The sequence below is a fragment of the Pseudopodoces humilis genome, chromosome 5, assembly GCF_049639895.1.
Source record: "Pseudopodoces humilis isolate 2021_Gansu_Grassland_sample_001 chromosome 5, ASM4963989v1, whole genome shotgun sequence".
Classification (NCBI taxonomy): Eukaryota; Metazoa; Chordata; class Aves; order Passeriformes; family Paridae; genus Pseudopodoces; species Pseudopodoces humilis.
In genome coordinates, this window is record NC_142204.1 from 46,842,444 (window position 1) to 46,867,224 (window position 24,781).

The following is a 24,781-nucleotide window of genomic DNA, read 5'->3' on the forward strand; positions in this document are numbered from 1 at the left end:
AGCAAGATTGATTAATTCTAGCCTGAAGTAATGTTCTGTGCTAATAAGAGCAAATGCTTTGTTCATGTTCTCCGTGTACCAGGAGCTGACACATTTGCCAGCCCTGCTGCTACCACCTAGAGAATGTACTTGTTGCTGCCATGTCATACCTCACGAGTCTCAGTAAACAGTATATACAGCTGCACACAAGAGTTGAAACAAGCCACACAGAAGAGCTAAATGTAGTTGCTAGCAGAAATTTCTAGAATAGCCCAGGAGGGCTTTTACAAATGAGCAGATGAAGAGTCCCTTCAAATCTAAATTTCCCTTGGCGGTTAATTGCTGCTGCATTAGCAAATCTTGTGAACTGGAAAACCTTGCTGAGCTGTCTTGCATATAGTTACACCATTGAAATGTGAAACGCAACTGTTAAGAGTCTTTGCAAGCTTCACATATTTTCAAATCATCAATTCAATTATCAATTCAATCACACATGTATTAGAGAGTTACATTATGCTATACCTGTTCACTAACTACAGGTATTAGGTGATTAAGACATGCATAACAAACATGCACAAAAAAAATCTTTTAAGTGTTTTAAAGGAGAGAAATGTAATTTAGAATTAGCTGAAAAAATGGCGGCAGACTTCAGAAGAGTGGGAGACAACAGCTCCAAAGCTGCAGACTTAAAGACTTACTGTAAATACTTATATAAACCCCAACCCACTTAATGCATTCACAAACTCTGTAGTCTTTTCAACGCCACAAATGGCCACAGGATTAAAAGAGAGAACTGAAAAGAAAGAATAATATTGGAAGGCCAGCTACTCAAAACTCTCTCAAAGATAATCACTGAGATAATTTCTATAAAGGATAGGCAAAGAGGGAAATAAAGAGGAGAAAATATTCTATATGAACATGCTCAATTATAAAAACTAAGAAGTATCTAGAAAAAGTTTCAAATATTAAGATGTACTTTTTTCTGCTAAATTTGGGTTCAGACATTTTAAGGCCTTTGTTTTGCTAAGTCAGGCTTAACCTAATGTTAATTAACATATACTCACATCATAAACTTCTCCCAGTAAGGAATCACTCCAATATTGCACTTTCCCATCACTGTCAGTTTTAAAACCTGTCTCTAGATATCATGCGATAACATAAGGGTCTTAGAAGGTTACAAGAGGCACATGAAAGATTGTTCTTAAAAATTCCCAGCATTGCAAGGTATTTAAAAGATATTACGATAGATGTATGTCAACTACACCAACATTCTCCTTCAGTTATCAAAGGCGTGCATGCTGTTCCTATGAAGTAGTAGTAGTATTGACCTGGAACAATTAATATTCTTCACAAGTTTTACAACGACATCACCACTCACAGTGAGGAAAATGTAGTTAACAACAAATTCTATGAAGGCTATTTCTATTTTAGTCAGAAATGTGACACCATCTCAACATAAGCTGCATGGATCTATGAATTTAAATCTCTAATTCTGTGTCATGGATTCGGGTAAGCTATATCAATTAAGGATACAGAAAATAATTTGTAATCAGGTTTTCCCTGGTAATGTTAAATAGGTAAGCTTTTGAACTCCAGTAAAGTGCAAACTAAAACAAATTTTCTGTGGAAAAAATACTATTGTCAGCGTCCTCTAGGACTGAGGAACACACTGTGCATGACCACACATTTATAAACCTTCCAACAGTATTTCTTTACTAAGGTCAAACTCAGTACCAGTTTAAAAATAGCCTGTTCTGAGGGTGAAGGGGATCTTATGCAGACGCAAACATCACAGCAGGCCTTCTGGGTGTACAGTATGCTATTATCCTTTGCTTGCTGACAACATACTTCTCTTTATATGGCAAGAGCACACTTCTGTCATTACAGTTGCCCTAGTTCTGAAAACATCAAAGTTACTGTTCTAAGAATGCCACTAATTCATCCCTTAAAGCAAACATATAAAACAACACATAACACAAGAAATATGCTCTCTAGTTATCTCTTTTTGCCTTAAGATGTACACTATTAATTACTGAAACACTAAATGGCATTATGCTATGCATGATGGGTTTATGAGAACAATAATTTTAAGTTTTTACTCCTACCTTTTCCCTTCCCTAGCCCAAAATTTTGCTTATATACTAATTTTTTACATTTCACAATGATAGCAATGGAAAAGATACCTACAACAGCAGGGAAAATCAGAGATGAGTGGTGGGAGAATAGGCTGGCTAGAGTGTTTTGCTCCATACTGGCAGAAGACATGGGTCAAGTTCAAATCAATTTAAGTTCCATTTATGAAATAAATGAAAAAGATTTTTGTCGATTCTTCCTACATAAAGTCATTAAATTACAGACTTGACATAAAAATTTGTAGGTAACCCCTGTCTTCGCTTCCAGTGCTCTATCACATTAATTTTTTCGCCTTCGCTTTAGGTATCTTTTATACTTTATTCCTGACACATTTTTCTCTGATTTTCAGTCCTTTATAAATGAATCCAGTCAGACTCCATTGAAAATTCAATAAATGAGCAAACAACTGCTTGTGTACTTTAGCAGGCTCCACTTCTCACTTGGGAACCACTGTCCTCATATATTGGCATAGCATTTCCCTTTACTACAGTATGTTAAACATATCCCAGTCTTCGGGCATCTGCTTGCAACCGCCACCCACCCAATTGACTGTTGCACCACACACATCTGCCTGAACCTACTCATTGTTTCTCCTTCAGAGAATTTACAATCTAGTTATAAAACCCAAATGCAATCTTACCATTCTCTGTATGTTCAGCTATTAACAAAACAGGTTTTCAATGCACAGCTGGGTCTTTTAGAAGCAGTTATAAGACAAATATCACAACCATGAACAAGAGGTTCATGAACACAGAACAAGAGGTTTTTAGATACTCCACTTCCATGCTATAAAACAAATTAAAAACATCATAATGCTTATTGTAAACATTAATTAGTAATGTTAATCTTGATCGTGTATAGTGATTATGCCTCACATCTTAAAAGTTCCATTGATGTAATTCTATTTGATGTAAACAAACAGTAGGAAAGGATTTTCAGGTTGGAAAGGATCTCTAGAAGTCATCTACTTCAGCTCATGGCCAAAACATGCAACTGGAAAGGCAGATGAGGATGCTTGGGATTTTGCTAGTCCAGTTTCAATTAAAGCTGGAGGTTTCTTAGCCTCTCTGGCTAATGACTTGACAATTCTAATTCTGCTATTTTTTTCCCATGTGTATAGTCAGAATGCCCCTTGCTGCAGCTGTGGCCTCTGTCTCGTCCTTATGTGGTGCATCTCTGAGAAGGACATTTCTCTGTAGATAATCATCAGCTAGACAGTTGACAGTAACAATGAAGTCCCAAATACAAATACAGATGCATGTTTTTAAAGCTAAATGTTGCTCAATTGCACTTTTCAGGAACAGCTGATTGTGCATAAAAAACTAATGTTACTTTCATCAATATAATTTCCCTAGAAAATACAGTGATGATAAGGTTAATTATAATTTTAAACCTGATAATTTGCCATTCCCTTGCTTTTGCCTTTACTAACAGGTTGAAAAAACAGAAAACAAGGCCAAGACTGCTTATTACATGCAAAAATATTCATGTCCACAAAATACTCAGCACAGGTCAAGACCCATGTTTTTTCTTCCAACTTCACCAATTAGATTGGAAATAAATATTTTTCATGTGTAAGCAAAATTCACTTTCTCAGCATATGTGTAGTTAATTGAAAGATTCCTAGAAGAAACATTCTGTAGTTAATATTTATGGTTGGTCATAATACAACTCACTAAACTGGCTTAGGGGAAGTTATTACTGAAAGATACAAAGTCAGCTGTGGCAATATTTAATCTATAATTTGCCCAAGAACACAATGTTTGAAATATCCTGTAAAATAAAATATCACCTCAGTATTTCCCAAATTGTACACAAAATGAAAGCAGGCCAACTGCCAAAAAAATATCGGATAAAATGTATTTAGGTACCTTTTTGCATACAAAGAAACAATTTCATTTAGTTAATTGCTTAAATCCAGAATTCAAAATATAAATAATCGGGCTTCATCTCTTAAGAAAAATTACTGTATTCTAGGATTCAAGAATTGCTGAATCATACTGTAAAATCCTACACACATTTCTCTGCTAGAGCTTTCATACTACAGCAGGTAGCAGAACTTCACATTGGAATATGAAAGCCTTGATGCCAAGGAACTGGATCTCTGTGAAAGACAATGGTTTCCAATATGGAAAAGAAAGAGTAAGATGATTTCCACAGTTATTTTACAAAAACAAACAACAACAACAACAACAACAAATCCATTACTGCCTCTCCTCATAAGTATAGAACAACTTCTTCATAATAGGTGATACAGCATCTTTAGGTCCAAAATGTGTTCTACTCACATTCAAGTAAAGCAATATGAAAGGTAAACACTTAAAATAGTGAGTTTATCTTAAATTCAATCTACTATTTCATTAATTCAGCACTCAGCATTTCATAAGTGCAGTGGAACCTAACACTAAATACTTTGATTTATCTTCTCTAGGAATCATAGTCAGAACATTGGCTTCACTTTCAAGGGAAGGAAATTACTTTCAACAAAGTATCAGTTTAACAATCCGCTGAAGTGTCAAGGTATCTGATCAGGAGATTAAACAGAGTATCTATTTAGAGCACATATTTAAAACTTACGGTCCATCTACATTTATCATAATCAAAAATACACTTGATCTAAAGTGCAAGAATATCCATATGAATACCCATTAATTATTTATCCTACATTATCACAGATTTTCAGTCTGAATTTACATAAGAAGGAGGTGTCTAATCTGAATACCCTATTGAAAATGAGCACTGGAATATCACAATATTTGCTGAAACAATCATATTGTCTGCCACTTCCAGCAATGAGATTGTGTAGCTTATTTCACTGACTTGTAAAACCTTTCCTAGTTCCAAGTACCTACAAGCAATGCCAGTCATAAATAACCAGTAATTACTTCTCAGCAATTGGAAATGTACTGAGGAAAAAAGGTATCAAATATTTTCCTGTAAGAGTTGTCAAAGTTTCTTAAGGTTTAAGGAAAAAACGTTCAGGAAACATATACTATTACCTTTCTGTACATACATGGCAGCAGATTCTGCTGCAGCAAAGCATATTCCTAGCATCTAAATTGTAACTATTTCAAAAGGTAAAAGCGACATTTTTCTAAACCAAGGCAGGTTTCAAGCTCCTTTTGCTCAATATGACCTTCACAGGGCAGTCAGCCATCCTACTGTAAGGCAGAGTTACAGGATCAGAGACAGCATTCCAGCCAACCAAATCACCACTGCAACTTCTCCAACAGTCCAAGCAGCTGTCCACTTAGACCCAGGACCTCCAACATACTGTGACTGCCCATCATCTACTGGAGTATAAAAACTATTCTATGCTGCTCCATCGTTTTTCAATTTCTTTTGAAAAGGTAAAAATTATGTCATTTGGTAAAATGGGCTTCTTCCTCTTCTTCATTTGCCTGATCACTAAAAGGTGAAGTAAAAATAATTAAATTGAATTAATAAATCAGTTAATTTTGAGATTGAAAATTACTGTTAACACTCCTCCAACAGCAGAACAGAGGGCCTCCTTATGTATCGATCAGCTGCTAACACCTAATCATCCTACAATTTGAAGCTTACAACATAACCAGTTTTTCTCACATCTCTCTCACTTTCCATAGAATCAGACATACATGTATTTTTGTGTAACTTCAAATTAACTCATTTTTATTATTTCCATCCTAATCTAGCTGAGTTGCAACACTACTATAACTCACAGTTATTCCAGTGTAAATACAGATAAGTGAATATACTTATCAGTATAAACAGTACCAATTCAGTAGCATCAAAATTACTAATTTGCTTCTCAATTCAACAACAAGGACTTAATTCAATAGCAGGGCAAATAAAATTAAAATCAACCAGAATATGAAGTTCTCACAGCACCACTTACAACACTACAGCAGTCTTATCAATCAATCAATCAATCAATCAATCAATCTCAATCAATCAATCAATACCTCTTTCACAAACAGCAAAGGCTACCTGACTTCCCTATCATTACCTTTTTAAAAATAATTATTTTTAAATCTCCAACTTGCAATTTAACCACTAAACAATCTGTAAGCTATAACATTTATTTATGTGACTTTTTGGGCTAAAGAGTCTAGACAGACTCTTTTCAGCAGTGATTCTTGCAATCAAATCTTGCCAACTTCCTAGTCAAATCCATAGACTCTAAATGTAACAACAACAACTTTAACTGCAACAACTTCTTTCCTCCACAACTACTCAGTTTCACTAATAATTTCAGTAATGCAATAACTGGCTATTAAATCCCTCCTGAGCACTTCATAATAAAACCAAGGATAATGTACAGTATCTGAAAAGTTTCCTCAGAAAAACTATTTTACTTTATACATAGAAAATGCAGGGCTTTTTTCCACCAACAGTATTAACACACATATATAGTATGATACACACACTAAGAATAGATCGGAATACAGATAATAAAGCAGAACTATATATTTGATTTTTATCAAGAAAACACATGATAGGTTTTTTGTTTTGGTTTTTTTTCCCAGCTAAAAGAACAGAATAGGAAAAGATTTTCTGAGGTCACTGAGGCACAGAAACTAAAGTGATTATTTAGCTTCTGTGTCAGCACAACCTCCTTTGTAGTGTCCTACCTGCCAGAAGACAGATGACTTGATACAGAGACCTAAGTACAAACAAAAATAGAACAGAAATTGGAAGACTTAAGAAGGCCAAGCAGAGGTATTTGTAAAAGGTTGACCAGTATTTTAGTAAAAAAGAAGCTTTCTTAAACATAATGCAAGTACCATTACATATCCATTCATGTTATATCTATCAGAATTTAGCAGAAAATCTTCTCATAATTACAACTAATTCAAATTCAAGGCAGTTCCTTTAGTAAGTACCTTTTTACTGATATTTATTTTACTAAGCTAGTCTCAATAATGGAATTCCAATTATGAAGAGCATATATTCAGCTGGCACCATTTGAGAACTCTTTTGTTTTCATCAACTAAACAAGACTACATTCCTTTAAAAATTGCATTATTCAGATTTGTGTGTATAGGCTGAAACTTGTTGAACCATCACATAAAATCATCATCGCAATTATCTTTTCCAGTTCTCATTTCTGAACAGATGCCACTGAGGGACACAGCTGCAGAAACAACCTCAAATGCAGTACTTTGATTCTTCCTCCAGGATCATGATCTGCACTGGATTTTTCAAAGATCAAGCTCACATAAATGCTTAGCAGTTTACCCAAAATAAAGGAGTTTACTGAAAGTCTGAGCATAATCTTACAGTCAGAGGAAGGAGTGACAGAAGCCACTTAATGTCCCCCTTAAAGATAATAAGGATAGGAGACAAGTATGACTTGGGGTTTTGTTTAATATCAAGGAATTTTCTATGTAGGAAGTTTGGTTTGTATTTAAAGCAGTTATGCTCTTATATGAGAACTCAAAAGAAGCTGACAAAATATACAACACTTATTTCCTTATTTTTATAGCTGACCTTTAAAAATATATTTTTAAACATACTACCCATTTAACTATTATAGTTTGTACTTTTAAAAGCATATTACCATTCAGAATGTACAGAACAAACAGTATGGTTCTCTTTTTTTTCCCCTCAGATTAATTTAGCATAGCTATTTTTATTTGACACATAAGAACACATTCTAAATTAGCAATGGAGGGACACCTGGCAACCTATCCAGCAAGTAGGTTCCTGCACTCAGTCAAACGTTGGAGAAGGTGTTCTCTTTATTAGAGTCATAGCACAATCTTTAAATTAACCTCCAATTTTTGACCCCAAGGTTAAAATTAGTGTCTGTAAATACTTACAACCTTAACTTTTCATCATTTGAAAATCTAAGCACCAACTTTTTTTTTTACATTAGACAGGAATTTTAGAATAAAAAGACAGCATGACTGTACAATCAGGACAGGAGGCAACCAAATAAAGGCAACCAAAATGAATTTTAGACCTAGAAACTACTCTTCAGCAACATCTTTTTATAATGCCTGCATTTGTACACAGCAAAAAACAAATTACATACAGGTAAATTTGGTAACAATATCCCTTAATCTGCAGTAGAAAAGCACTATCTCTATAAGTACTGAGAAGTACAGCTGCAGCACAAATTCCCAGGGAACTGCATGAGCTGTATGACCCCCACTGTGATGCATACGGCTCCAGCTACAATGCTGCTGGCACTCCAACTTTGCAGAGTAAAACCAGCTGAGAGAACACTACGTATCTTATAACTCACTCTGCAATATCTGATTAAGTTCTACACAGCTGTTGAGATCTACCTCAGCTAAGCTCTTACAAAATAGATGCCTGTTTCAACACAAAAGTTATTGAAAAATCAAGGTCTGCCTGGCAAAAACATGTATTCCTCTTTGAAAGATTGACCTCATGTGCTACATGAATATTTTTTCTCTTTGAAGACAAATAAATGCATTTCCAAAACTAAAAATATAACACACTTTTTTTTATTTAATCCATTTAAGAGATGGAAAGGTAGTATTCTGGAACATAGAATAACAGGAATTACTTCATTTATTTAAAAATTATTCCTGTTTTGATTTTCAGTGTATTAAGTCCCAGTAATATAGCAGTACCTAAATTAAGCACTCAAGCAAGTGATCAAGTTAAGAATGATAACATTTTGCTTAGATCTGAATCAACTTAAAATTGTGAGTTCAAAAGTTACAGCATGTATCATTGAGCTCTCCTAATTCTGGTATCAATAAAAATGAGCTCAAGCTACAGGGAAAAAATATTTTAAAGGCTGAGGTAAGATATAACTATTTGTAAAACACTAAACTGCAATTAAAGAAATAAGTTTTTGCTACCAACTTAGTATCTCCATTGGTTTTACCTGACTCTAATTTAGCATTTTTAAAGACTAATGTCATTCTAAATATTTTGTCTAAAACAAGGTAAATGCACGTGTGTATACAGTGGCTAATTTGACAGCTGTGGTTGAGATGAGTGGTTCATCTACATCAGATACAGAGACCAAGATGACAGAGACACATGCAGTCTTCATTCAGTACCTTTACTAGGTATAAACACCACCAAGTACTCAAGAACATAGTGTTCATTTGCAATCAAGTCATAAAATAAATATATATATATATGTTTATCAAGAACTAGATTGAACAACAGAGGAAAAACTTTTGGATCTGCAAGCAGTATCAGAATCATGATGACAGGCTCACTGATTCTCCTCTGGGGCATCCAGGACCACCAAGATTAACTCACCTCTTTGCTTTCTTCATACCACCAAAGATACCATGTCATTCTGGATGGCTGTTGTTTCTACCACAAATCCTAAATGAATTGTTGAGATCCCAGCTAGAAAAGTCCACTGTAAATAGAGGGTCAACAGCCAAAACTTGGAGCAAAGAGATGAGTTTGAATGGCCCCTGATCACGCTGCCATGAAGGAATACTTTACTTCACCTCTTGTTCTGCAAACAAGAGACCCAAACACAAGAGTCTCCAAAGACCCTTCCACAAGATCTAAATCATCTTCTGCTACAACTTGGCAAAGAGAAGACAGTGGTCCAATGTAAAGCAGCCAACAAGGATACGAAAAAAAGGTTTACAAATCCATTTGCCTATCTCAGTCACACCAACACTTTCTCAACTGAATTTCTGAGAGGAACAGTAAAGGAGCACCTGATGGGAGACTGGCCTTCCCCATTCATGCCTTCCCTAAATCAGACTCTGAAGACCAGCAAGTAAAATTCATGCACATATGTGAGTTATAGAAATCATAGGTAAACAATCAAAAAGATAAAATTATTAACCCATTTACACAATAAAAGCATTGTGTGGCAAAATTAAGTCTCAAAAGCTGACAAGTACAAAATCACATCCAGATATTATATCCTGCAAGACTTTACCACACAACTAATAACTTAACAATACAATAAGGCAACAGACCAAAACTGGTTCTAACAAATCCGTATCATGAGGTACTTAAAAGTTGTTACTGATAAAGGTAAACATTGAAGGATATTTTAAATTACAACTATCCAATAAATTATTTTTACATCGTTCAACTTCCTTTGTATTGATCTTAAAGTGTTTTTTGAATACTTTGATTTGATTATCCAGTGGACTTCCTAAAGACTAAGAAAATCTTCCGTACAGTACATAAATACAAATTCTTCTATGTGAGTGTACGTAAACTCCACCAAGATTAGGGAAAAGATTCCAAACATACAAAAATCCCCACAGCATCTAAAATACTAGTTATCATGCTCAAACATACAGCAAAGTGAAAATAACCAATGCAGATGGCTCAGACAGAATCAGAAATGTTCAAGGAGTATAATAAGAATTAAACTATTAATTTTGTTTTCTGATCAGACAATGTGTTCATTTTCTGTTCAGTCTATTAATTACCAATCAATTATACTGACTCTTCTAAACAATCACCAGAGCATGACTTAGGCAGAGGGATGCACACACAGGAAGAATTACATTTTACAGCAATCATTAAGTGACCTGAAATTGGAGTCCTTTTGCAATATTATCTGTAGCAAACATGAACAAATTCATATTTGTAGCTAGACTATTTACAGAAAATTTTACATGACGGAAAATGAGACAGATCACAGTGCAAATTTTAAGTGTCTATCAAAAGAAGAATACATGAGAGAGTTGGTTTTAAGAGCTGGTAGTGAAAATTGTATTACAAATTACCACTAGAGTGAAGAGGTAGGCAAAAAAATGGGACAATTAGAAAAGTTGTATGAGAAAAAGACAGGCAGATAATACGGCTTCCAAAGACATTTCTGTTACAATCTACATACTGCGCATTTCACTTACAAAACTAAAACCTTAAGCTTAACCTCTCCAAGCATATAATATGAGGATGTATTATATCCCTGTGTCAGTTATGAGCACTTTGACATTCTATTTCTATATTATACTAAGGCCGAAATGGAGTTTCTGTCCTCTGTTAGTCCTGAATATTTTCAACAGCAAAACACTGCCACCTTTTGGCTTGATACATAGGCCTCCCAATTTTAAATGTAAAATTATATCTTTTTCTCTACTTGTCCTTTATAGAGGTGGTTGAATTCTTGTGATCTTATCTAAAATTTCATTCAGTAGACATACTTCACCAAGAAGAAAAACATACAGTATTAGTTGATAAGGAAAATATTTCTCATAAGTACATAGCCAAGCAACTTAAAACCATACTCCTTTAAGCCACATAATGTTTTATCTATTTTCTATCTCACAACTCTTTGTTCTCGGCAGTTTTGGTACATATGCACACTGTATTACATGATATTTTGCATTGCATTCCTTTCAGGCAAAAACTTGGCAATGCATTCTTTGAACATTGAGTTTCAAAAACAGACAAAAGAAATAACAATAATGCATTATTAAAAATGTTATGTTCTTTGCTCATGTATGTATCTATATTATTGTAGATGAAACACTGATAGTTCGACATCTACATAAGCATGTATTGAAACATATGCAAAATTACTTACACCAGTGACACAATGTCCCCCCGTTGTACATCGTAATTTCTAATGCTCCAGTGGTTTAAGAGTACTACATCAGATGCTTGTCTTCCCCCAGGATTCAAAGAAGGCTGAGAGAAGGGAAGAAAAATATATCTTCATTTAGATCTACATTTCCTTTATCAATTTTCCACCTAATTCTCTTTCCATCAACAGGTGAAATCCATTAAAATTGGTAAAAACATACCCATTTACTGTAAAAAGCCAAAAATCTGTTGTATAACAGGAAATACATCTCTCTATTAAATGGCATTTTAAATATCATTAATTTATGACAAACTCTAGTTCACATCTTTCAATGCACTACTGCATGCAAACCAGATTATATAGGACACATACTTATGGCAAACCTGATGAAAAGAAGGGACTGCTCTTACTGCTTATCATTTAATATTAAACCAAAGCTGAACTAAGTACACTAATGCCTAGGGAAAAGAAACAAACAAACAAGCAAACAAGCTTTTTTGCAGGCATCTTACTATTTAGAAAAGCATAATGCACTAAAAATGAAATTCGTACTTGTAGCACTACCAATCTCAGCATCCTTTGCAAAGGGGAAAAACAAGCCCTATACCTACAGCACATACTGACACTGGCAATAAATATGGGCCTTCCATAGGAGGACACAAAAAGGCATGAATCAAAATAACCAAGTAATTAATGCATAATTAGGAGGTACATAAAATCCCCCAAAATTATTTTGTGTGATATGATACAAAACCAGAGTATCTGACCAATGCTGGCTCTGAGTTAACTCCTGAGAAAGGGCAGAGGAAGGAAGAAACCCATCACAGTACTGCCTTTATTTATGTTTGCAAGGCTTAATTTAAAACAGAGACTCCTTTTACTAGACATAAATTATTTAAGAGTATTCCAGACTGAAGTTTTCTAATAGTTTATTTTGCAGAAAGCTTTTTCAGAGTCTCCAAATACAATTACAGTATCTCCCAAAGTGGCCAAAAAACAACCGCTAACGTAGATTCTAGAGTTCAGTGATTTATGCAGTAAAGCACATAGTGCTGAAACTAGGCTACCCCTCCTTTGTATGATAACTGCAATATTAGCTAAAAAATTTGTTTTTGTTGCTGTTGTTGTTGTTGTAGAAGAGGCACTATAACTGTAATCATCGCATAAACCACTGGACTTTCTCTGCTGATACTCCACTGTCCAAACTGATGGCACCTTCGATGAGCAAACCAACAAGGGAGTGAAATTAACTCTTCTCAACCCTAGTAATTACAGTGTTAAATCTCATTCTATTGTTATTCAGTAAACTTTGCTCTCAAATAAAATGGATTTATTTTTAACTTCAAAAGCAATTTAGACGTGCTTATTTCTCTTTACTACAGTTTCTCCATCATTGCTTAACAGGTTGATTGGTCGACAAAGACATACCTCAAGTGAAATTTGTGAAAAATTAGTTTTTCAAGATGCAAGAGGAAATCATGTGGTAGGGTCCTCAGTAGGTATAATTCACATGAACAATAAGCAATATGGTAAGTCAAAAGAATAAACATGGTAGGGAATGGGGGAGGGATATGATATCATATGTTTAGTTAAAGAGCAAACTAGGCTAGTTACATTTTGGGCTACAGACAAATTTCTACTTAGGTAAATCAGGGGATCAAAACAGATCACTTTAACATCCATAGAGATATGGTCTAAGCTAAAAATATATTAATACTCGTTGTTTTATTTACTAGACTCAATGCACTGCAAGAACCAGATAAATGAAAACCAGGAGCTTATTAGCAGTTATTTTATTAGTAGTTTTTAATCAGGATTTCCAGAATTATTTATCACCTTTACAGCATTTTCCACCAAAGGATCAAATATTTATGTAAAAGTGACTTACATACAAATTCACAAGCAATTCAGTTATACTCACTTTGCCAAATGCAGGTACATAGGGGCAAAAGCTTATCACACTATTAAGTATAAGGCAGAGGCCAATCTTACAAAGCAGGAATCATACATATGACATATTCTCACAAGGTAAACTCCTTAGCACTGAAATGTATCTGCCTCAAGAGGCCAAAAGAGAAGGATGAAACAAATAGAAATCTTAAAACCATTGTTCCAAAATATAATGTATCTCACAGATACTCCAAAAGTATCTAAATGAGTGTTCACACACTTCTTATATCAAATAAACTTACATTAACTATATCTTACAGAGAAATACACCAGGTAGTTACAGTATTGCCCTAGTTGCACTATCCCTACTGACTCCTATTTTTTTCTGCATTTAAACAAAGGAAAAACCTTAGCGTTTAAATACATTTAGGTATTGCATAAGCTTTTTTAACTTAAAGCACTCTAAATGCATTTTTAGCAATACCTGACCTCATTTTGACATACAGAGTGGATATCCAACTCATTTTATATGTTAGAATTGTGTTTTGAGAAAAATACAATGGTGTAGGCTTATTTTCTTCTCTCTCACAAAAAAAACCTGACAAATGTGCAGACAAAAATACTATTTTGTTGGAAGAAACCGAAGGAAAACCAGGAGACAACTATTCATTTACATCAATAATCTCTATTGTCTATTTAAAAAATAAAAGGCTAAGTCCTTTAGCAAGCCTTTGTCTATTGTAAGTAACACAAATTGAGATTGCACAACAAACAAGTACAGAAACAATACAACTTATTCCTCATGGTATTTTAACTAGTAGTAAGGTTTCAGGTCTAGAAAAATCAAAATACAGCTTGTGCAAAGGGAGTCAACAAATAACGTCACTGGGGCTTTCCATAAGAAACAGAATGACACAGAGGCTTTTTCCTTCTAGTCAGAAGCATTATAACTTCTTTGCTCAAGTTTTTGGCATAAAAGCCTGCTACAAATGAGGCACACAGGTCTTAATTTAAGCTGTGGTGCAGAAGCTACAAAACATTACTCTTTCCAATTACTAACTAATCTAATGCTAAAAGCATGCAAATTGAGATCCCCAGCCATATGATGAAGCCTCATAGGACATGAGGTTCTGTAAGTAGGAGGGTAAAAACATGCCCTTTTGCTATAAATAATGATTAACTTGATAGTTGTTATGCTGCTAGTGAAGGTCACAACTCATTTGCTTGTAGCTTGGGGAACACAAAGAATATTCACATGAGCTTACAGGCTTAGGTACAGTAATCCTAATAATAAAGTTAGGAGAAACTGCCACAGAATAATCACAACTGCTAATATGCATAATGGAATAGAACATTCAATAATGTTTGCTGCAGAAACACGAGTGCTTCGTCAAGAGTTCGCTGCTCAGGCCACTTCCTATAATCCTTGGTATTGAACTGTTTGCAACAGAACTTGCATATAAAGCTGCATGTCATGCTGTCATCTTCTATCCCACTTGAAAACAGTCCATTTGATTTAATGAATTTACAAATTTATATATGCATGAGGGGTTCATTTTCCACATCTTTATGTATGAAGAGTTCATAATACCAGACAAGCAATTAAACTCAATAAAAAAATAATATAAATCAGTATCAAGATGTCCATACGACAACAAACATTTAAAAGTATACAGCCTGCATTACAAGAAGTCACACACAAAAAAATCCACAACAGGCAATTAAGAAATCTTATTACCAGTTATTTGAGTCACTTACATTTAATGTTGTAAACAGATTACAACTCATTAGAAACCCACTATTAGGAGAATGCTAGATGAGTGCATCAATCTAAAATCCTAAGCAACAAGACTACCTTATGTGATGATTAAAAAACCCAGTGAATTTGGAAATAAAAGAGAAGGTAATGAAACTATTAAAAGTATACACTGCAATAGTTCACTGTTACTCCCTATAGGTTAGACTTAATACACATATAAACTGAAGTCAGCAAAAGTGAAATTACAACAGGTGGCTGAAAGCACTGAAAAATACAAAATCAGCTTGAGACAATAGAATGCATGAAGTCTGTCTTAATTGAATGGGTCAGAAAATTTGTATTTTCATTAGAAGCTTTATTCATATACTTGCCAAGGTGTCAAAAAGTCTTCCCATCATCAGTAACTATGAAGGAGCAGTAAGGCTGGTCCGGAACAGAAAGTGTAGGGGGAGAGAGAGCACACAGGAGAGAACAAGAGTAGGAGAGCAAGCATGACACAGACAAATTTATTTCTTGCTTCTTGTCAAAACTTTTAATTTCAGGCTCAGCAGGAGCCAGAATTATAAGTACACAAAGCCAGCTAGACATTTCAGAGGTCTATTACAAACAAATTCTTGGGAATCTTACCATGATATCAAATTGAGACAATACGTATCACTGGATGTATGTGATTGAAGGACTCAATCTGACTACAAACTGACTGAACTTCAGCCTTCTTCATACCTATGGCTTTCAGATATATTTGACATAGATCATTCTCCAAGGAACACAGTTAACAGACAGAATTGCAACATGACCAGTTACTCCTTCAAGCTACTCTTAAAGAAGGGTTAAATTCCTTATAATTGTGTCCCTGTCAGACTCACTTAGATGCCTAATAAATCTTGGCAAGGAAATTAGTATCTTATTAAAAGCATTAGGATTTTTTTTTCAATTTGAAAAATGGCCATATGCACAGAAGTTTAAAACAAACCTCTGTTTCGGTTCTGTTTCAGAATAAAACCAGAGAGTTTTACAGACACTGAGGTGTCACTAAAATTATAAATGTCAGCTTTCAAGCTATCCATTTTTCAATCAACAGAGGGAATGTTTAGTTAACAGATACAGCAAGGGAAAAGCTTCAATTTTAATAATCCAGTGCATATATATTGCTTTCCCTTTGTCAGGTTGAATAAATCTAAGCAAATAACTGTAGTGTTTTTCAAATATTCCATGGATAAGCCACAGTCAACTATGTGCTCTTCAAGTGAGTAGAGAAGCAACACTCCAAAATAATACCAGAGCACTCTCAAACACTTGAGACTGACTTCAAAGAAAATATAAAATCAAGGTATTAACCAGAGGGGCACAATGGACTTGTGGAGAGGGAAATCTAAGAAATTTATTTCCAGCTACTGAAGCAAAACTATTAAGCAATAATAGATGTCAAACAGAACACTACATTAGTTGCAGAAAATATCAAACAATGAATGGCAATGTGGTATGCTACAAAAACCAACACCTCAAAATTTAAATGCTCAGGTCACACTCACTAGTAACAAAAGAAACCCCAAAAAACAGAAACAAACAAAGGCAGAATGCCAAAACCATAAAATCCAACATAAATATGCATCTTGAATGCTCCATGTGGCTCTAGACCTGCAAAAGAGGCAAAAAATGGGAACATGGAAAAGAGGGGAGTTGTACTCATCTGGCTGATTTTGTACTTCTCTAGATGCTGTGCTATATATTTGGATTTCTCCTGTCTGAAGATAGCAAAAAGGTAACAAAACTGTTTTTTCACAGTTTTCCTCTCCTTTTTAGTGCAAGTTTCTGGCTCTGCAACTGCAAGCCCTGAGATTCTTCTCTCTTTCACTGGCCATCAATGATTTTCAGAATAACATCTGTGAAAAGGGCAAAGATAACTTACGTTACACCTAGCTTTTGGCCTTGGATTGTAGAATTACTGGAGTAAGATGATTTTACTTTCATCCCTGTTCTTGATGTGAGAGCTGCCTGCTGAGGTTTCTTGACAGAGTTTAAACATCAGATTACAGACTGCCACAAACACCACAATGCCACCTTGCCATCCCCGCCTCCCCACCACATGCTTTTTAGAACATTAAACATAAATCAGCCAAGTGCAGGATCAAGCCTAAGTTTTTTTAGCCTATGTGTAAATTCTGCATAATTCAAACTCCAGCAGCTGGTCTTGATTTCTGTGAAATCCCTATTCAAGGTTCTGAGCTTATCAAGACAGTCAGAAAAGAGAGACTGACTTCCAAGAATCAAATCCTTATTCTCTGCTAACTGGAATGTTGCAACATTCAAACAAAATACATCATAGTTATCAGCAGTGATGCATACCCATGTGCAGTGCATATGATTTCAAATGCAAAGTAACAATATGGAAATTTTCTATCTACATTAAAATACAGCTTTTTCAAGATCAAATAAACAGTGAAAACAAAATCACGTTCATGAGTATTTATTTATCATCTAAATGTTACACATTCTATTTATATTTACTTGCTGATGCTGCATAAACATTCAATATAACCAAAGTAAAAACAGTGAACTAATACCTACTTCCTGATAAACATAAGCAATAATACTAGGTTCATGCCACTTTCAGTATTCTTCCCTGCAATGGTGCCATATATGTTCATTAGTAAGAACAAGTAGAACAAGAAATAGTTTTGCCACACAGTTAGTTACTATAATGTAGCCACTAAAAATTAATAAAGACTCTTTGTGGGTCATCAATTCAATCCCAAGAGACAAAAGATATAGCTCCAAATATTTCTAAATGTTTAGGAAGATATCAAAATAATCTATCATTATTTCTCCATATATTTTCCTTTTACTGACCCAGAATTTTGGGAAGTCTTGTTTTCAAAATATTTTCTTTCACATGACAAAATATTTAACAATTTAGAAATTAAACTATTCCATACTAGACCATCATTTAACAACATTTGAGGAAAAATATGTTTTTCACCTCATTATTATCAGTGAAGAGCCACCTTTCAATTTCCTGACAGACAAAAGATATTTCCAGCAATACCTGCATTGATGCTCCTTCCACCCTTGCGACACAGGCAACTCTATCCAGGAAAGTCACAGTTACAGGAACAGCAACAAAAAAACCTTTAAAAAAGGCTTTAATGTATTTCTTCCCCAAACCCTGAGCCTGTGCCATAATCTGAAAAACATGAAGGAAAGAGAAAAGTTGTAATAAAACAAATTTGAAGTAACATCAACATGTAGCAATTCAACATGGAATAATTAAAAATAAATTTATTATCTGCTAGAGTCTCACAATTTCCAGAGTGAAAAAAAAAAGAGTGTGCACATGAGAATGGAAAAAACCCTAAACCAAAAAACCACAAACCTTCATCAGATTTTCAACATCTATTCTACAGAACAGAGCTTAATACTTCATATTTACCCTGTAGCTAACTTGAACATTTCTTATGATTTTGTGCTAGGAGAAGTACCTGATAAAAATTACTCAGTGTGGCAGGTAAGCAAGAAACAAAGTGATGCAACCAGACAAAATGTAATAATGCATTTTGGAAAAAAGATGCATTGCTAATAATTTTCTCTCCATACACTAATATTAATTTTTCACCCCCAAAGTTGGATTGGGTTAAACAAAGCTATTTGCAACACATCACTTTTTCTTTATTAAATATTTTCACAAATGAAAATGCACAAATTCATTATTTCCACACTGGTGGTAACTGCAAACATAAAATCTATTCAAATTGTCACATATATCATAGGGACACACCATAACACAATGACTCCTTATTCACCACTCCATCACAAAGTTAAAAGTATGTTGGCAGGCTAAGGCATCTATGTAATGACATATGGGATGATTCCACTCCAACTCTATGTATTATACTATCTCCCATCTATTTTTTTAGCCCTGAACCACCAAACATGCTTGGAAAATACCTACAAAGTGCACTGAAACACCAGCTATTTGACTGTATTAGCTGTACCTCTGAAAAGCAAGCTCAATATCCAGGTACTGCTGCATAGACTCAAGCCTAATTTATGTAACTGCAATTTCATTTTAAGAAATGTTGCCCTTCATCTATTGAAGGTGACTTTTAGACTGCTCCCTTTTAAACTGCTGCATCCACCTAATGAATCCTTGGTAGATCAGCTCGTGTTTATATTCAAGAACATAGAGTTATTTTTCAATGAAAATAATTAAAAGCATAAATATATGCATTTTCATTCAATCCTCTTACAAAGTATTTAAAATCTCACAATATAATTATTTTTTCATTGTTACATTTTCAGAAACATGGAAGTGATGAACTATTTGTATGCAGAATATAAACTATATCACTCTGATGAAATAGTACTGAAGGTAGTATTTCTGTCACAGAAAGACCTTAATTCCAAAAACCATAAAACTTAGAAAACTCAGTTCTAGAAAGTAAGCCATCTGCATATTCTTTACTAGAATTCTTTATAGATATTAATAGCTGTGCGATGACAGGATCTGTCTTCTAAGACTACTGCTTCTGACATTCACCTTCAAAAGGTTTTAATTATTTTTTTTAGGTGGAAATATTTCATCATCTGTAACTTGCTCATAAGTTTAAATTTTCATACTGGTTATAATTCAGTCACTTTCTTCCTGAACATTTCATGAAAACATTTTAAATTTGCATCAACTGCTTTTACAAATAATTTGAAATAGTTGTGAAACAGATCAAAAACTTCACCATTTCAAGAAAAAAGCTATAAGGATTTACTCTCAGATTATCATTTAAGAACTTGTTATTAGAATCAATCCACCAAAAGAGACTATTGCCTCTATCAGCAGAGTTTTGCCTTTGGAAAATATACCACATAAAAATAAAATCTCTAAAAATCAGGGTTTTGTCTATCTTAAGAATACATTGCCTACTTCTTAATACCCTTCTCTCAATCTATTTACTTTGAACTTTGCATCTTGAGTTTTGTGGCTGGAACTGTACTTCTCTGCCATGAGGTCTGGCATGTCAGACCTCCTCCACTCTAACAGCAATGTCAGCCACCAAACACCATTTTGAGACCTTATCCACAAATATATTCACCATGTTCCCTAGGGTAACTTGATCAGGAAAACATTGTCTGACACATGCATCACAATATGGCTGATCTATGAATAGTTTTTAAAAATTCAGAAATCAAACAACGTTACTTCTCTTAAAATTCCTCCGAGTCAAACCTCTTTTTCATTAATAATGAAACATGAATATTCATCACATTCTTTCTACTAAATCCATGGACAGATCTTGTTATAAACTTCTTGCAGAAGCCCCATGCTTGTATCTACAGAAAAATCTAGAATCTGAAGAGAAGTAATTGGTCAGACAATCCACAGGAGACCAACCATATGCTTCCTAGAACTACAAGCAAATTAATAGTGACAGAGAATCTAGCAGTCAGGTTAAAACTGCTAAGACAAAATGTTTCATTCTCAGTACATCACCTGGACAAGGCAACACCAGACGTATTAAGCAGCTGTGGTCAACACTGGGAATTAAAGCACTACTTTTATGGTTTGAACACATGTAGCATTACATGGCACAATATAAAAAAAACACAAGGGGAAAAGCACCAGCAGCACCCCTACAAGCGATCAACTTGCAAAGCTACCAAAACCAGCAACAGCTCATTTGCTGGAGGACTTCTCTACTTGTTCTGAATTTTCTCCTCTCCTCCCCCCTCAGTAACTAATCAAACCCCTGGTTTCATCTTCCCTATACACCAAAATGTTGAATCCTTCATTTATACTGATGTACTACATTCTGAATTTTTCCTGGTTCCCCACTTCCCACAGCAAAGGACAGCTTCCCCCATAACACAGACTGAGCCAGTCAGCAGAAGCCTTTCTTCCATAAAGACAGCAAACATTCGCACACACAATTCAAACAATTTGAGAAGAATTATTTAAAAACAATCCATCTTTAACCTAAAGTCCTTTTATATAGTGAAATATTTTCAACACATAAGTAAGTTACTACATGTCAGTATCTGACTTAACAGTGCACGCATTTTTGCTGCTTCTGTTTCATAAGATTCCCCCTCTAAAAATGCACAGACAAGTAACACACAGAGTTGCCGTGCAACTGTTGACAATATATTCCACCACCCAGCTGCCAGTAAATGGGAAGTTACCCCTCACTCCTTCCAGGGCCTTCAAGTTGTCTTGCACTGACACAGAGGAAGAGCTGGACATAGGCAGCAGAAAGTTTGCAGCATTACCTTCTACCAGTAACTGGACATGTGAATGGATATTCATCAACTGATAAATAATGCTGGATTGAAATGTGAAGTGTTATTTTTTCTTCTACTTTGATTGTCATAGGATAAAAGAAGGGAAAAGAGTAATGATCAGCATTTATTGCAGTCACAAGAGAGAATTGAGGGTGGTAAAGGGCAGACACAAAAATGACCCTTAAAATTAAAAGAAAAAAGTCTGGTTGGAGTTTTTTTGTAAAGAAAACATAAGATACTGTCATGGGGTGGCCTTACCTTTAAGGTGGTTTTGGGAGCTAAGGAAGTTGAAGCTGCTGGTGGCTGATGGGAGTCTTTCCTCCTGACCAATTATCAGCCATTTCTAAGAACTGACAGCAGTTTTGACCATTAAAAAGTAAATTCAACCTGTGAACACCCCCTTAAGATCTAAAGTCAGAGCTTTACTGACTCTTGTCCTCTTTGGTTTCCGGCTTCTGAGAAGGTAACAAGGCTCTGTCTTGGCCTCCTCCTCCTCCCCCTCCAGGCCGGACAAGGCCACAGAGGACGAAGGAGGTGAGGGGGGGAGGAAAGGAAACAGAGCCGGCCAGCTTAGCTTAGTTTGTAGTTTCTGCTGCTGGACTGAAACTTGACACCATGAACTCTTGCAGCTTTTCTAAGACTTCAATTCTTTTACTACCTGGATAAAATGTACAGATTACTCCTTTTTCCCAAAGAGACAGAGAGAGAGAGACAATCAACATGAAAAAGACATCAAAAACCACCAAAAACAGTGAAGAAAAGAGTTAAGTTTTAGATGGGGAGAGAATGAGATGCTTTATAAGCTGAAATATCTTTCTGCTAAAGCTATGGAGATGGACAATAGTAGTTTGAAAAGACTCCTTTAATTCATGGCAGAGTATATTGGGAGGAATGGAGTGTTCAAAGTGTGGATTTTGAGCAAAAGAGAGAGTAATTGTGATACAGTGAGGTGCTGGAACAGAGTGAAGCGAAGATTTGAAGCCTTGAGGGCAATGAGAAAACTGTTTCCAGAGAAGCTCACAGAGACAGATGAAGAAGACTTTTGCTTTTGAATAACTCATCCTTAAAATGACATCCCTCGACTTATGGCCCATACACACCTCAGAGTGATGTGAAATGGGAGGAGTGAACTCTGATAACAAGATTTCCGGGCATCTGGCATCAGGGAAAATAGGAAACTATAACAGAAATAGTTTTCTTGTGAAAAACTCTATAGATTAGCAGAAGGAGACTCCTGTTTCTCTACAAAGACTGATGAAAAGACTGTAGCAGGAATTGGGACTGTTTTAACCACCAAAGTTCTAAAGTTTTTCTGTCTCTATGTTGTCACGTGTACAAAAGAATGGTCAGGTAGTGAGGGATAAAAGAGTATTCTGAAAGTTTATTCTGGTGTTTTTATTCTTGTAGTTTTGTTAATAAACTTTCTTTCTTCCTTTTAAGTTTTAAGCCTGCTTTGCTCTTGTTCTAATCCATATCTCACAGCAAGAAATAAGTAATTTTTTTAGTTACATGCTTTAAAATGACAGATACCCATCACTCCTGAAGATAATATTCTACTCTTAGAAATTCCTTTAACATCTGTAGATTTTCATATCATCATGTTTCTCAAGTGAAAATCTGAGAAATTCTGAGTGCATCATCTGGTTCATGGTGTCAGGTTTAAATGCATGTTAGTGAGGCAAGCAAAGTATTGTTTGCTGAAAAAAATAATTTCCCTAGCACATGTTTCTGACCAGTTTGACACCTTGAATTCAAGATCAACAAATCGCAACGCTTAAAAAACGAGGGGGAAGAAACAAAACCAAATTAAAAAAAAAAAAATAAAATGTTTTAGAGTTGCAGATGTATACACTTTTCAGCACCTGTAAGTTACGCTTGGTTTAGGGAAAAAAAAACACACAGAAGAATTCAGTAGAAATTATAAACTTCAAACCAACAACCTTGAAAACTTTTTTGAAATGAAAACATGGACAAGAAAAATCCAAGATCAAAAATGCTAGCATACAGCAGGTCAAAGCATTAAGAATTTCACATTGTGCAGCTCAGAGATTAAGGCAGATGGAGCACAGCATTATCCGGACTGAAGTATTTGGTGCACAAAAGGTCCAGGGATTATAATGAGCCTCTCGTGGGTACTACAACATATGGAACAGAGATGCTATTTAGATAGCTCTCTATGTATAAAATGTTTATTTTTTCTTACACTTGCCTGCACATTAGAAGACACTGTTTATCAAACAGCCTGCAGAAAAACATCAAGTAATTCAGAAAGCCCCAGGTTACAATATATTTGCAAACCCAGGTACTTAAAAATTACCCACAGAGGTATGATAGGAAAAATAGCTGTAAAAACAAGGCATTAGCAGTCATCTGTAAATGAAACAGAATGGGTCCTGATGTGCTTCTACAAGAAGACATGTGAGGGAACAGGAAGGAGGGAATCACAATCTATATGCAAAACAACTACCCCACGAAGACTGCTACATTAGTGTGAAATGATCTATTTGATCTTGTTCAGGAATTAGTAGCTATATGATATATAGTTCATGAAGCCATTGAAACAACCAACTGCTCTGTCAATCAAAATATGCATTTTTCTATAAATCAATGGTATCACACTAGAATTCAGGATATATGGTTTCAAAATAAAGAAGACTTTCATAACAAAAAATACCACAACACATGAATAAGCCAAATTTTATTGTGTAAAATGAAACATAAAACTGAGGACAAAAGCTTTTGTTTTAAGACTGGTCTAACTTGAAGATGAGGTTTTACCTGGCTTAGCAACCGTGACTAACAGGATACTGCTCAGTATAAGAATTTGAGTGATCTTTTTAACACATTCTTTTTCTACAATCTGTCATGGTACAAGGCCAGAGCTAAATACTTCCATGCAGCCCGACTCTCATTTCCCATTTCAGTCATACATTTTCATAACTTTTATATTACAGTGATTACTGTAAGGGTACAAGTATGCAGAGTTTTTAGTAGACTGATTTAATTCACATATATTTATATTTAATTCATATATATTTATCACATGATGGTGATGAATGCCACAGAAGAATCAAAATAGACTAGTCCAAAAGTTTTCAGTTAAAAAAATCAGATCAGTGCATTTAAGTTTTCATTTAAAAGTCCTACCTAGTTCCAGAAAGAGCTCTCATTTATCCTTCAATAAAGCCAACTCTGTCCTGGTATTATTCCACCATTGTGGTAACATGTCTATTCAATTAATGTATTTATACTCTGCACAGGTT

The 24,781-nt window shown here is 34.9% G+C and overlaps 1 protein-coding gene across 1 annotated transcript in view; it reads right to left on the reverse strand.

Moving 5' to 3' along the window:
* IMMP2L (inner mitochondrial membrane peptidase subunit 2) overlaps positions 1 to 24,781 on the reverse strand; it is a 403,902-nt gene that overhangs the window by 374,998 nt on the left and 4,123 nt on the right. Inside the window, exons 2-3 of the mRNA XM_005519273.3 lie at positions 18,295 to 18,432; positions 11,600 to 11,703 (exon numbers count right to left, since the gene is read on the reverse strand). Coding sequence (XP_005519330.1) covers positions 11,600 to 11,703; positions 18,295 to 18,429 — 239 coding nt within the window. The 5' untranslated portion in view covers positions 18,430 to 18,432. The remainder of the gene's footprint in view (positions 1 to 11,599; positions 11,704 to 18,294; positions 18,433 to 24,781) is intronic.